General features: G+C 37.9%; 1 protein-coding gene across 1 annotated transcript in view; it reads right to left on the bottom strand.

The window, feature by feature from the left end:
- Nucleotides 1–1,433: 1,433 nt before the first annotated feature.
- Nucleotides 1,434–15,611, bottom strand: part of TRAM1 (translocation associated membrane protein 1) — a 32,923-nt gene continuing 18,745 nt past the window's right edge. Inside the window, exons 7-11 of the mRNA XM_017544613.2 lie at nt 12,901–12,971; nt 12,690–12,794; nt 11,729–11,872; nt 11,240–11,400; nt 1,434–3,028 (exon numbers count right to left, since the gene is read on the bottom strand). Of these exons, the coding sequence (XP_017400102.1) occupies nt 2,955–3,028; nt 11,240–11,400; nt 11,729–11,872; nt 12,690–12,794; nt 12,901–12,971 (555 nt within the window). The 3' untranslated portion in view covers nt 1,434–2,954. The remainder of the gene's footprint in view (nt 3,029–11,239; nt 11,401–11,728; nt 11,873–12,689; nt 12,795–12,900; nt 12,972–15,611) is intronic.

The raw sequence follows: 15,611 nt of genomic DNA, 5'->3' as shown, positions 1-15,611 counted from the left end.
CTGTTAAGAATGTAAATTAGTTCAGCCATTAAGGGAAACTGCACTGATGTTCTCCGAAAAACTAAAATAGAATTACCATATGATCCAGCAATCCACTTCTGGGAATTCAACCCAAAGATTTGAAATCAGTGTTTTGAAGAGATGTTTGCAGCCATGTTCACTCTAGCACTATGTTCACAATAGCCAAGTTATAGAATCAACCTAAGGTCTATCATATGCTGAAGAAAATGTGGAAATGCAGTATATATACATAATGGAATACTATTCAGCTTTTAAAAAGGACATTCTGTCATTTGTGACAACATGGATGAAACTGGAGAACATTATCCCAAGTAAACCAGGCACAAAGACAAATATGGCACACATACTAACTTATATGTGGAATCAGTGGAGAATGATGGTTACAAAGGCTGGGGGCTGAGGGGAATGGGGAGATGATGGTCAAAGGGTATAACGTATGACAGAAGGAATTTCTTTTTAGTTCTATGACACAGCAGTTCTATTCACTATATTCTATATGGTGAGTATAGTATTATACATTTCAAAACTAAGTAAGTTTAAATGTTCTCATCACAAAAAATGTTAAGTATTTAAGGTGATGGATGTTAACTAGCTTAATTATTCCATATTATGCTCATAACACCACTTTGTACTCCGACATACAATTATAAATTGTCAATTTAAAGTAAAAAAAAAAATGCAGAAAAGAGGCATTTTGTGGTGGGAAAGACTAAATCCCAGAATGGCAAAGCAACTAATTCATGGTCCCCAGGGTTTAAGACAGAGCCACAAGCCCTATCCAGATGCAGGTCCCTAAAGGATTCCCAACAGGCTTCAAAGCTCGACTTGAGTCCAGATGACAGTGACAGGTTCTGCAGGATCTGGAAGCCAGTACAGACTTTCCTCAGCACATTTGCGAGCAGGGTGTAGGGCTCATAATTTACAATCATACCTGTGTGTATACATGCTTGTGTGTATATATCAGCCCCTGATAACTACATATCAAGGGCTTTTTTCTTTGCCTAAACACAGTGTATGCTTTAGAACACAAAGTACTATAAGTAATTTGATGAACACAAGATTCTACAGGCAAATAGGGTGGGAAACACTGCATATTATAGCCTCACTGCCAACATGCTTGGTGCACCAGGAAACACATTTGCATATTAAGGAATGAATGGTTCCATAATAAAGAGATACCTTTAGGTTAGTTTAATCCAGTGATTACCCAATTAATTTGGTTATGACCACGTATCCTCCCAGCAGTACTCACCATTATTCTGTGGAACAAATTTGTTTATTTGCAGATGTACACATTTTTGCAAAGGGTTATTCTGAATGTCTACAAAGTGTTTTAAACCTGGTACATTTTAATGAGGTTATATACAAAATAGCATAAACACCAACAATGATAGAAACATCCAGGATGCAACTTGTGAAAGTAAAAATTTTTATTTTGATTGATTTCTCAAGGTATAGTTCAATATAATGCCAGTTTTTAATGGCAAAAATTTGGTTCCACTGAAACTCCATAATGCTACAGAGAGCTACTACATTTTCCAGGAAGTAGGTAAACAGCTGGAAAGAAAAAGGACAACTTCCTAGCAGCATGGCAACTTAAACTGCAGATCTAATAGGTCTGCAACTTTTACACTAAAAATGGCACAAACAGCTGGTGACAGAGTGAGAAATGGGGAAAAAGATGTGAACACTGAAAGGAACAATATATATACTGTAAATACAGTGAATAAACCAAATGTAGCTATAATGATCTTAAAGGATAATTATAGAAAAGGGAACCAAATATTTTACTCAAATGCTTTTTAGAGACTTTCTGTAGAGATACAAATATATATATATATATATATATATTTATCCAAAAATATGTTTTATACAGATAAATGTTTCTCAATTAAAGATGGGACCAAAGCTATAGGTATAACATAAAGCACATTGTCTTTTGTAAGACTATCCACCTGAATTTTCAATTTCTTTAAAGTGAGTGCATTAAATGTTTTCCAAATATAATTACCTGACATTCTTTTTATAGTTAAAAATCAAGTAGGCATTATGTTTTGAAAGGGTTTGCAGGTTAAACTTTTCTAAGATGCTGTGCATATTAAACTTATGAGCCCCATTAAGAATCATTATTAATAAACATACCAAAAAGGGCTATATAAGTCAGATTTTCCTGTTCATAGTAAATATTTTGATTTCCAGTTTACAAGTATTGAAAACGCACAAGAAAGATTTTACTTCACAAGTACTTTTATGTTAAGAATATACTTTGATTTAATATGTATGTCAATAAAACTCCACATGTTGCAACCATTAGTATGTTTTTGTTTTAAAAATGGGGATGTAATACTAATAACCACTACCTATAAAATAAAGCACACAATTGTTTTGGTGATGTTACAAATCTTTTTTTCCAGGTGTAAAGGCTACAAAAATTCCTAAAAATTAGAGAACACTGAAAACATATTAAAGTTTGACATCCAGCATATTAAAGTTTGACATCCAACTTTATAGTATTTCCGTTTTACCCTGAAAGATAACTTAAAAAATATGGCCTTCTTAGAACAGGCCACTCTGCTATTATAAAAAATTGGTGACAGCAAGAAATTGTATCACTGATATGTGGTAGTTTTTTAAATAGTTTTGTCTCCCAAATCATTAGAAAAATGTTCAAAAATAAAAACAAAATAAAATGTGGTGGTGGTCCCTAAACTATTTTGAAGGCAGGTAGCTTAGTCTAGGCTAAAATTTTTTTTTTCAGTTATAGCAATCATCCTCTCCCTCAAATGCCCTTTAAAAAAAATGCATGAAACAATACAATAGCAAAAATCAAAGAGCACAAACTGTATTTTCAAGAACAGAAAAATCTCTAATGCTGAAAGATATAGTAGAAAGCAGATTTCTTTGGGGACATTAATCAATTAGTTTATAATTCATTATGAAGATTTCTCTTTTCTATTCCGGGGAGAGTCTGCTACATTTGAAGTTAATGTTCCATTTACACCATTTTCTGCAAAAAGAAAAGAATCTGTGTTACTTTCTTTTATAAATAAATGCAAGTAATCTTTATATGTAAATATACCTTTAGAAAAGAAAATGTAGAATCCAATATATACTCAGGTGAAATTTATTTACCAGTATTTAAACAATCACAAAACCTTGCAACATGTTTAATACATGAACTGAAAGTAGCAAATTAAAAGAAAACTACTCTTAAAAACAGAAAAAAGTGATAAAACAGAAAACTATTTAAAAAGTTACAAGAATTTAAAAATAGTATTCAAGAGAAATATCTTCTGTAAAAATAAAGAAACTTTTCACATTTGACAGCAAAGTCCTTGGGGATATTTGTTTACAACATACTAAATTTGGTGTCTTAGGATAATTCCTATGTGGAGTGTGTACTATGGCTTTCTTTTTATTTATTTATGTTATTGTTGTTTTTTGAGACAGGGTCTCACTCTGTCACCAAGGCTGGAGTGCAAAGGCACAATCATGGCTCAATGCAGTCTTAAACTCGTGGCACAAGTGATGCTCTCACCTCAGCCTCCCAAACAGCTGTGACTACAGGCATGTGCCACAACACCTGGCTAATGTAATGGCCTTCTTCAAGCTATGATGGAGTAACAAATGTCTGACTGACTCTCTCTCCAAAAATATACAAGTTGCATACAGAAATGGATGTTTGAGGTGGGGTTGGCTTGTGCCTATAATCCCAGCACAAGTGGAATCCCAGCACAAATATCATTGAACTGAATGGGAATGAAAAAGACATAGAAACCTGTGAAATACAGACTGGGCACAGTGGCTCACGCCTGTAATCCCAACACTTTGGGAAGTGGAGGTGGGTGGATTACCTGATGTCAGGAGTTCGAGATTTGCCTGGCCAACATGGTGAAACTCCATCTCTACTAAAAATACAAAAATTAGCTGGGTGTGGTGACAGGTGCCTGTAATCCTAGCTACTTGGGAGATTGAGGCAGGAGAATCACTTGAGCCCGGGAGGCGAAGGTTGCAGTGAGCCAAGATCATGCTATTGCACTCCAGCCTAGGCAAGAGACCTATACTCCATCTCCCTAACAACAAAACTTACGAAATGCAGTTAAAGCAGTGTTAAAAAGGAGAGTTTACCCTCAATTGAATGTAATTCACAAGAGATACAATTCAGTGCTCCAAAAATCCATCTTAAGAAGGTAATCACAAACAAAACTGCAAATTCAACCCAATGAAAAGGAAACAAGAACAGAAATCAATGATCCAGAAAAGAGATAACTAGGAAAATCAACACAACAAGACAAATGTTGGTTTTGACTGAAGGAAGAAAAGATAAAAGGCTTAAGTTACTAACATACAAAATGAAAAACAGGAATCACTGATTTACAGGCATTAATAGGATAACAAAGGGTGTACGAATAATTTTATGCTAATATATTTGCAAATTTATATAAACTAGACAAATTTCTTAAAAAACACAATTCACCAAAAGAGAAACAACTAAGAAACACAAAACGTGAATAATATCTTTTTTTTTTTTTTTTTCCCGAGACAGGGTCTCACTCTGTTATCTACGCTGGAGTGCAGTGACATGATCTCCACTCACTGCAGCCTCCAGCTCTCAGTGATGGCAGCGGCAGCCCATATGGAGTGGCTGCTGCCTTGACACTGGCTGCAGTGGGGGAGGTGTGACAAGGGCTGCAGGAGCCCCGTCCCCTTCTGAGTTGGAGGAGTGGGAGCCTGCACTCCTGGGTGCAGCTGCAGCCACCCAGCCACAGCTGTGGACCTGTGCATCCCTGCGCTCTTGAGGTCCTGGGAAGCCCCACTGCCTCTGCAGGCTTGGGAGTGCCTGCTCCCACTGCCTGGTCTCTCCCCACTCCTGGCATCTGCTACTATTGTGGAGTGACGTTGAGACTGACCCTGGGATCGGAGCAACTCCCTGACATGCCAGCTCCCTGCTGCCTTGGTACTGTCAGGCCTCTGGGTGCTGATGGAGCATGAGAGGTAGTCCAAAGGGGGCTGACACCAGCTGGGCATAGGCCTGAAGGCACCCCCCGGCATGACCAGCTTAGGCACCATGGATGGCAGGTTGATGGTCGGAGGAGGCAGACAGGTTTCTGGGCAGAAAGGGGTAGGTCCCTGGTGAAGCCTGCCTCTTCAAGCCAGGGATGGCCTGAAGCCTGGGGGCCAGGCCACCAGTTCAATGGATTGGAGTGAGAACTTACAGTGGTTTTTCTGGGCCCGCCCATGGACCAATCAGCATGCACTTTCTCCCCTCTGAAGCTCATAAAAATCCTGGTCTCAGCCAGACTTGGGTAGATGATGAGAAAACTTGCCTGTGGATAGGAGCTAACCACTCCAGGTCTATTGTCTGCTGAGGGCTGCACAGATGATGGGACACCATACCTGTGGAAAGGAGCTACCCATTTCAGGTCTCCTGAGAACTGTGCTGCCTCTCAATGAAGCTCCTCTCTGCCTTGCTCACCCTCTAGTTGTCTGCATACCTCATTCTTCCTGGATGCAGAACAATAACTTGGGAACTGCTGAATGGTAGGACTAAAAGAGCTGTAGCACAAACAAGGCTGCAACATGCCCCCTTGCTTGCCATGTTGTGGGCAATGAGAAAGAGAAAAGAGCTGTGGTCCTTTAGGGAGCCCAGACCTAGGGACTCCCTAAGCCAGGGCTGTGACATCCTCTTTGGAGTTCTGCAATTCTGGGCATCTCCAAGCTCTGGGGGTGTTACCACGTTCCCCTTGTTCAGACATGGGTGCCACTCCCTAGCCCAGACCTAGGGATTCCCTAAGTCAGGGCTGTGACACCGTCTTTGGGGTTCTGCAATTCTGGGCATCGCCAAGCCCTGGGGGTGCCACCACGTTCCTCTTGTCCAGACATGGGTGCCCGCAGCAGAAGTCCTATGCTGTACATCTGGTCTAGCCGCAGCCTGGTACAGGGCCAGCACCTGTGCCAGTGCCTAGAGCTGCCTGCCCCGCCACAGCAGCCAGTGTGACTGGCTGTGAGCAGTGGCTGGACCCTGCGTGCACCTGCTCACACACACCTTGCTGCTCTGCGCCTGGCTCACACTTGGCAGGTGTGGTATCTGGGTCAGTAGAGCAAGCCAATGGTCGCCTGTCAGACAAAGTGGGTGGAATGAGCCCAGCAGGCCTGAGCAATACTCAGGCAGAAAGCACTGCCTGCCACAGAGCTTTCCAGCTGGCGAAGTGACACCCCAAGGGTGACAACAGGATCAAGGGATCCTCCTGCCTCAGCCTCCCGAGTATTGGGACTACTACAGGAGTGCACCACCATGCCTGGCTCATTTTTGCATTTTTTTTTTGTAAACACAGAGTTTCACCATGTTGCCTGGGCTAGTCTTGAACTCCTGGGCTCAAGTGATCCACCCACCTCAGCCTCCCACAGTGCCCAGCCAATTGGTTGAGTCTGGTGGGCAGACTGTTGAGTACAGGAGTTTGAGACCATCCTGGGTGACATGGTGAAATCCCACCTCTATAAAAAACACAAAAACTAGTGGTGTGGTGACCTGTGCCTGTAGCCCCAGCTACTCAGGAGGCTGAGGTGGCAGGATCGCTTGATCCCACAAAGTTGAGGCTGCAGTGAGCCAAGATTGTGCCACTGCACTCCAGCCTGGGCAACAGAGTGAGACCCTGTTTTGGAAAAAAAAAAAAAAAAAAAGTCAGATGGGACAGTGTGCCCTCTCAGCTTTTCTGGGAAAGAAACTAATAATGAAATGATTCCATCATTAGTGTGTTTGCAACTTTGACCTGGTATTTTGAAATTAAAAAAAAAAAAAAAAAAGACTCTAGGTCAGATGGTGAACACTTCTAAACACTTAAATAAGAAATAATGCTGATATTACACAAAAGACAAATCTACCCAACATTTTCTATAAAGCCAACATAACCTTGATGCCAAAACCTGATATATTACAAAAAAGGGCTAATACAGGCTGATCTATTACATGAAGATGCAAAAATCCTAATGAAATATTAAAAAAGGGATTTCAGCAAAAGTGATACACAGTGGTCTCCCCTTATTTGCAGCATTGCTTTCCATGGTTTCAGTTACCCAGTCATCCATGGTCTGAAAATAGGTAAGTACTATATAATATTTTGAGAAAGAAAAATATCATATCCACATAACTTTTGCTACAATATGCTGTTATATGTGACTATTTATAAACAAAATTTTATTATAGCTATATTAGGAGAAAACACAGTATATACAGTCATAAATCACTTAACAGGCTATGTTCTAAGAAATCTGTCAGGCAATTTCACCATTTGTGAACATCATAGAATGTACTTCCACAAATCTAGATGGTAGAGCCTACTCCACACCTAGGTTACATGGTATAGCCTATTGCTCCCAGGCTAAAAACCTGCACAGCATGTTACTGTATGGAATATTGTAGGAAACTGTAACACAGGGGTAAGTATTTATGTATGTAAACATAAAAATGGTACAGCAGAAATACAGTATTATAATCTTATGGGACCAGTGTCATAAATGAATCATATAGGCACATATGCTGTACAGCTGTTGACTGAAATGTCATTATTTACCAGGTGACTGTATAGAGTCTGACACTATCCCTGGTTTCAGGGATCCAGTGAGGGTTTTGGAAAGTATTCCCCAAGGATAAAGGGAGACTATTTCATTATCATCACCAACTTGGATTCATGTCAGAAATGCAAAATTATTTTATCACTGATAGTCAATGCAATTCACAACAATAGAAAAAAGAAAAACTCTTATGACTAGCTAAATGTTGCAGAAAAATTATTTCTTAACTTCCACAAGTCATAGACAAAAACTCTTAGTAAATAAGGGACATCTACAAAACATTCTTAATAATGAAATACTGAAAGGTCTCCTTCTTACATGAGGAACAAGAGTATTCATTTCTTGTATTCAACATTATGGCATAGTCCTAGCTAGCATAATATAGGAAGAAAATGAAAAGGTATAATATTTGTAGATGATATAACTGTGTATTTTAGTGTAAACCTTAGAATAAATAAATCAGGAAGACTTCTCAATATATAGATAGTACCTTAAAGGGAACAAATGGCATTACTAAGTAACAAACAGTTAAAACTGTTTATTAAAAAGCATATGTATATTAGCTTAAAGAAGAAAATATCTGAGAATAAATTTAATGAAAAATGTATGAGATCCCTATACAGAAACCTATAAAATACATCCTTCAATAACTCTTCCACTGCGTTCTTGCTTTTTGGCTAAGATCAAGTGAAGAACTCTTCCAAAAAACAGAAAAGGAAAAAAAAGCACTCCCCAATTCATTCTATGAAGCCAGTATTATCTTGACACTAAAACTAGGCAAGGATGTTACAAGAAAAATAGACACAAATATATCCTTTATATATACAGATACAAAAAACCTCAACAAAATACTTGCAAACCAAATCTGTAAAGAGACAAAAAGGATCACACAACATAAAAAAGTGAAATTTATCCCACGAACGCAACATGGGTTTAACATCTGAAAATCAATGTAATCTATAATACCAACAGGAAAAAATAACAAAACTCCACAAGGTTATCTCAATAGACGCAGGAAAAAAAGCAACTGACAAAATCTAACAACCTTTCATGATAAAAACACAAACAAACTAGGAATCAGAGGGGAAATTCCTCAACCTGATAAAGGTCATTTATGAAAAACCCATAGCTAACATCATATTTAATGGTAAAAGACTGGATGGATGCCTACCCTTAATATCAAAAACAAGACAAGGATGTCTGCTCTCAGCATTTCTATTCAACACTTGTTGTAGAGGTTGTAGGCAGGGCAATTTGGCAAGAAAATGCAATAGAAAGCATCCGGATTGCCCCACCACCACCACCACCACCACGACACACACACACACACACACACACACACACACACACACACGCATACACACATTTATTTATTCAAATAAATAAATTCGGTAAGGTTGCAGGATACAAGATCAATATACAAAGTGAATTGTATTTCATATACACTGGCAATGAAGAATCTGAAAATGGAATTAAGAAGACAGTTCTATTTTACAACAGCATCAAGAATAAAATAGAAATAAATTTAATGAACTATAAGATGCACACACTGGTAACTATAACTGAAAGAGATTAAAGATCTAAATAAATAGCCATTCATGTTCATACTCTGCACAGCAACTTACAGATTAAAGGTAATCCATACCAAAATCCCAGCTGGCTTTTTACAGAAACTGAAAAGCTCATTCTAAAATTCATATTAAAATGGCTGGGCAAGACGGCATGTTCCTGTAGTCCCAGCTACTTGGGAGGCCGAGATGGGAGAACTCCTTGAGCCCAGGAGTTCAAGTCTACCCTGGGCAACATAGCAACGTTGTTTACTTAAATAAAAATTCATATGGAAATGCAAGAGACTCAGAATAACAAAAACAAGAAAAAGAACAACAACACTGGGGACTCACATTACCTGCTTTCAAAACTTACTACAGAGCTACAGTAATCAAGATAGTGTGGTACTGGAATAAGAATTGACATACAAACAAATGCAAGAGAATTCACGACCTAGAAATAAACTTTTCTTAAAAATGATTTTTGACAAGGCTATCAAGACAGTTCAATAGTGAAGAAGTCTTCTTAACAAATGGTACAGGGACAACTGAATGTCAAGATGCTAAACCATGAATGTAAAACAGTATAACCACTTCAAAGAACAGTTTGGCAGCTCCCTCAAAATGTTAAACATAGTTACCATACGATTCGGAAATTCCGCTCCTATGTATGCACCCAAGAGAATGAAAACACATGTTTGAACAAAAACTTGTACATAAATGTTCACAGCATCATTATTCATAATAGCCAAAAAGTAAAAGGCACTCAAATGTCCATCAAATGATGAATGGATAAACACAATATAGTATATATCCATACAATAAGGTAATCTATACAATGGAATATTATTTGGCAGTAAAAATAAATGAAGTCTTTACATATGCTACGACATGGATGAACCTCAAAACATAATCCAGTAGCAAAAGCCCACATATCACATGGTTCTGTTTACATGAAATGTCCAGAAAAGGCCAATCCTTAGCAACAGAAAATAGATCACAGGGTGCTGGGGCAGAATGAAGGGGGAAATGCGAAGTGATGCTAATGGGCATGAGGTTTCTTTTTGCAGTGATAAAAATATTCTGGAATTAGATAGTGGTCTGTACAAGTCTGTGAACAAACAATATGTTAAAAATGACTGAAATGTATACTTTAAAGGGTAGTCTTTATCATATGTGAATTATATCCCATTAAAGCTATTAAAAATATTACTTGGAGAAATTAAAGACAATCTAAATAAACAGAGGTATGTATCATGTTAATGGGTTGAAATGCTTAATTATCCCTAAATTGAAGTACAGATATGATGTTATTTCAACCCAATATCCCAGCAATTTTTGTGGAAATGGACCAGGTTGTACATTTTTTTTTCCCTAAAGAGACACTATGCTGCCCAGGCTGGAGTGCAGTAGCTCTTCACAGGCATGATCATTGTGCACTACAACCTTGAACTTCTGGGTTCAAGTGATCCTCATGCCTCAGCCTCCTGAATAGCTGAATTGCAGGCACCCCTCACTGCACCCAGCTCAAGTTATATTAAAACGTATTAAGAAAATGCAAAGGGCCAAGAATTGCTGGGACAAACTTGGGGGGAAAAAACAATATCAATGCACTTTCACTTTTCACAAAAGTCATAAGGAGAAAAAAGGTTAAATGAAGGCTTAAAGACAAAGAATCAAGCAAGCAATCAGAAGTTACAAAAAAAGCTATTCCACTTGGGACAAATGGGGAGATGGGAAGAGGTTGTAAAGGGCTTTATAAAATGTGAGTAAGATGCTTGTAAACCAATTATCATCCTCTAATTTAGTTATTCACTAAACCTGCCCATAAACTTTGGTCTAGAGTGGCTCAAGGTAACCATGCATGGAAAACTTGTTAAAGAGAAATTTAGTGGACAGCTTTTAAGGGAAGTAACTGAGTTTCCTCACCCAAAGGATCGCCCAATTGTGAAATGCAGTAAGATTACTTTGCCTCTAATTTGGTTAAAAAGCAGAATATTTTCTTTGTAAGACCTTAAAACAAATAAATAAGATCCCACAACAAATTTTTAAAAAGTTTTCTACTTCCATGAGTTTTTCATTGCTTAACGAACACAAACCTGTTCCTTTTCTAGAAGATCTGCCTTTAGTTACTGTTGGTTTCTTCTTCACAGCTGGTGCCTGAAAAGCAGAATGTTCTCTCCACCTCCGAAGCTGAAAATTAATGAACTTCCACATCATGAACGCTTGAGTAATGCAAATGGATGCCAGAACAGCGATTCTGAGAAATATTAACAAGTAAAAAATTATAGTGTATAAAAAACAATGCCACCGAATATATTCTATCTTAAGTTTTTAGTACTAAAATTTCCACTCAGTTGAGAAAGATTGTATTAATAATCATTGCATTAATAATTTATCCTAAAAGTTAAATGCTTTAGTACTTCACTTTAGACATGAAAAAAAACAGCAACAGGTATAAAATAAAATCAAATTAAGTATTATCCACAACCTCATATTCATCCTTTTTTTAGATGACTTATCATAGAGAAACCGATAATATATATTACATAGCTGTACAAAGTGAAAAAATGTTAAACTGACTGTACCTAACAGCCAACACATTGAAGTTTCCAGTACTGAAATCCAGCTTCTGATTCTCTGCTCTTGCAAGGCCAAAACCAACAGTCAGTACTGAAAGAATTAAAGTCAGAAGTCTTCCCAAAACAAAAAGAACTGCCCACAGAGAAAATCTGCAAGACAAAGGCCGTAAGTCAAATTCCTGAAATCTCAAAAGCAAGATTCTATTGGAAATTAGATTCCTATTAAATAAAGGCATATTAAAATAGCATTTCTTATTCTGCAAAAAAGAGTCTTGTGTCAAATATGTGGGAAAGGCTACATACCACACTCAGATATAACACATATTAGCCTATTTAAATTTCTAAAAAAAAATCCAGTAAATAAATGTTTAATTTTGTTTAGCTTATCTCTTTTCTTGTATAAGAACTATTAATGTTCCTCAGAACTATTGATATTCAGAATAATTTTGGAAAATGCTGGGCAAAACAAACCAGAAAAGCCGTGTTATAAAGAATAGGATGCCTAATTCTCATTTAAGAGTTCCAGTTTTGCTTTTTTTTTAAGATGACTTTACGCTCTTTACAAGTTATACCTCTCCAATTCTGTTTTCAGTTCAATTTCCCCATCAGTATCTTTTAGTTATCTATAAGGCTAATTATCTATTGTTTCATTTTCTTCTGAGAAAATTTCACTTCTCTATCCTCCAAAAGAAAAACATTCAATACACAAGGTAGGAAAAGTTATAACAGAAAAGTAAACCCAAGAAGCCTTCAAAATTGCAAGATACAATACAGTATCTCTCTAGGTGAGAAAGGCTCCATTTTAGAGAGTAAAATACAAAGTCTGAATTGCTAAATCATTTTATTTAAAGTGGCTACTAATTGCTTAAAAAGTAATATAATGGCCAAAAGTATGGATCTTGGCAACTTGTTAGGCACTGACTTTAAATACCTACTACATGAGAAATAGAATGGCTAAACAACTTACCCTTTCTGATACTTTTCATTGCTAAAATAAAAGAGGCGGGAAATGTGGAAAAGAAATTCAACAAAATAATGCAGCACCAGAAGAACAAGTCCTAGGTGATTCAAGCTGTTAAAAGAGCAAATTGAAAATGGGAAGTTTAATTATCAATTAAGACAGGCCAGCATACCATCTGCCCAGGCCACTTACACCCTCATGAAATATCCCAACTCACTTCAAAAGGTACGCTCCAGCAATGTGGAAGAGGTAAAGACCAATGTAGACAAGCTGACGAGGAATATCTTCCTGTAAAAAAATACGTTATAGATTAAAACACGCTAAAACATTTCCTTTTTTTTTTTTAAATTGTATCCTTTCCTTTTTCTAAGAGGCGGAGTCTTGTTATGTTGCCCAGGCTGGTCTCAAACTCTTGGACTCAAGAGATCCTCCCACCTTGGCCTTCCAAAGGGTTAGGATTTCAGGCATGACCCACTGTGCTTGGCTCATCTCTGTTCTTTAAGAGTAAGTGAAAAATGTAGTAGTAGGAGATCTGAAAGCTATCCTGCCCCCACCCCACTCCAATCTCTCATCCCCAATTAGGTATATAGCTCTAGCAAGTCAATTAACCTCTGCTGGCATCAGTTATTTCACCTGTAAAATGTGAATACTTAGATTTGTTTCAAACAAACTCAAAATCCCTTTTAGAGCTAAGATCTATGGCTTTTTTGTAATGAACATGTATTAAATGACACAATATTAACCATAGTTACATGCTGACAATCTGATATTCCTCTAATGTTAAATTGTTATGTTTATAGTAGTAGACACACTTTTGTTTACCTAAAACAGCATTCATATTTTTTCAGCTCATGCTTTAGTCCCTTCATTGTCAGTCATTAAAAAAAGTTTAACATTTTTCTTCTCATTTATATTATTCCTTAATTGTATATTCTTCTTCCTCAATTACTTTGCAAGCCCAAGTACATAAATTTTATGTTTGCTTCTTTTTTTCTCCCACAGTTATCCAGAACTCTGGGAGGCCAAGATGGGAGGATCGTTTGAGGCCAGGAGTTTGAGATCAACCTGGGCAACACAGCAAGACCCCGTCTCTACAAAAACGACAATTAGCTGCGCGTGGTGGTATGCACTTGTAGTACCCGCTACTCAGGAGGCAGAAGTGGAAGGAGGATCACTTGAACACAGGAGTTCAAGGCTACAGTAAGCTATGATCATGCCACTGTACTCCAGCTTGGGTGACAGACTAAGACTCTGTTTCTTTTTTTTTTTTTTGAGACGGAGTTTCACTCTTGTTACCCAGGCTGGAGTGCAATGGCGCGATCTCGGCTCACTGCAACCTCCGCCTCCTGGGTTCAGGCAATTCTCCTGTCTCAACCTCCTGAGTAGCTGGGATTACAGGCACAGGCCACCATGCCCAGCTAATGTTTTGTGTTTTTAGTAGAGACGGGGTTTCACCATGTTGACCAGGATGGTCTTGATCTCGACCTCGTGATCCACCCGCCTCGGCCTCCCAAAGTGCTGGGATTACAGGCTTGAGCCACTGCACCCGGCAGGACTCTGTCTCTTAAAAAAGACCTTGCAGTAGATCATGAAATCAATTTAGGGATCACACCAGCATCTTTTAAAACATAAAATAAAATAGAAAATGTGGCCAGGCACCATGGCTCACACTTGTAATCCAGCACTTTGAAAGGAGGACTGCTTGAATCCAAGAGTTTGAGTCCAGCCTGGGAAACAGAGAGAGACCCCATCTCTACAAAAAAACTTTCTAAAAAGTAGCCAGGCGTGGTGGCATGTGCCTGTTGTCCTAGCTACTTGGGGAACTGAGGCAGAAAGATTGCTTGAGCCTAGGAGTTCAAGGATGCAGTGAGCTAGGAAGACTCTGTCTCAAAAAAATGAAAAAGAAAACGCTGGGGTGTATAGCACATTGTATTATGAAAATTCGATTCCACATTTTACACATACACACACACATACACAGTCTCTCTGACTCTCTCTCTAAATTATGATATAAAAAGTTTTTCATTTTTGGTTGCAGTAAAAATGTTTACAAAACACTGACAGCAATAAGCTCAACAGGCCAGCCTACTGACTGATGAAACACCTATACCTCATTTCTAATTTCCTTAGATGTGGCAGTTTTCCTCATATGTATATTTACAAAGATTAGTCTAGTTAGTACTATTCATGTTCTATAGCTACTAATAGAAACGATGGAGTTGATGTTGACAGGCTGAACTGTATTCCTCTGGAGCCTCACTTAACTTGTCTCTTGTATGTAGCACAGTTGAGTGCAGGTCTATTGGTCCTCCATTTCTCCCCTTATGTTTCCGTAGAGAAAGCTACTTCACCAAATCTTTTGCGTAGAGACTTTTTTAATGTCTAGTTTTGAAATGGAAAACTCTTCTCTAGTAAGAACAGTGCAAAGATCAAGGGTTAGGTAGAACATAAGACAGTCTGAATATTACTATTTATAATACTGTATTTTGGGACTCTTAGGAAAATTGATATCAAGTTTATATTCTTCCAACTCTTTGAAGAGATTCTTCAAAGAGAGAAGTATCTCTGAAAACAGTCTTAAGATACTTTACATATAATTTGTAAATTTCCAGTGAAATATTTCAGCTTACAAAAGGAAGGAGAAAGGGTGTTGAGATAACATGCTAAAGTTCAACCACAAGGGAACCTCTCCTCTCCCGTTATAATAATTTTAGAAAAGCTCACTTGTATTATCAATGCAATTTGATGTACAATGCATTTAGAAGTGACACTAAATATATGCCAGTGTTTCCCAGTGTGGTGTGTACACTGGAACTGAACAAAATGATTGTAGACAGTATACAATAAAATACTTTTACTTCACTGTAATTAAAATTTTAAAGTATTTTAGGCTGAGCGTGGTGGATCATGCCCGTAATACCAGTACTT

The sequence above is a fragment of the Cebus imitator genome, unplaced genomic scaffold (assembly GCF_001604975.1).
Source record: "Cebus imitator isolate Cc_AM_T3 unplaced genomic scaffold, Cebus_imitator-1.0 Scaffold9, whole genome shotgun sequence".
In the NCBI taxonomy this organism is placed as follows: Eukaryota; Metazoa; Chordata; class Mammalia; order Primates; family Cebidae; genus Cebus; species Cebus imitator.
The sequence above is the reverse complement of the archived record's forward strand: the minus strand, read 5'-3'. Positions and strand labels throughout refer to the sequence as shown.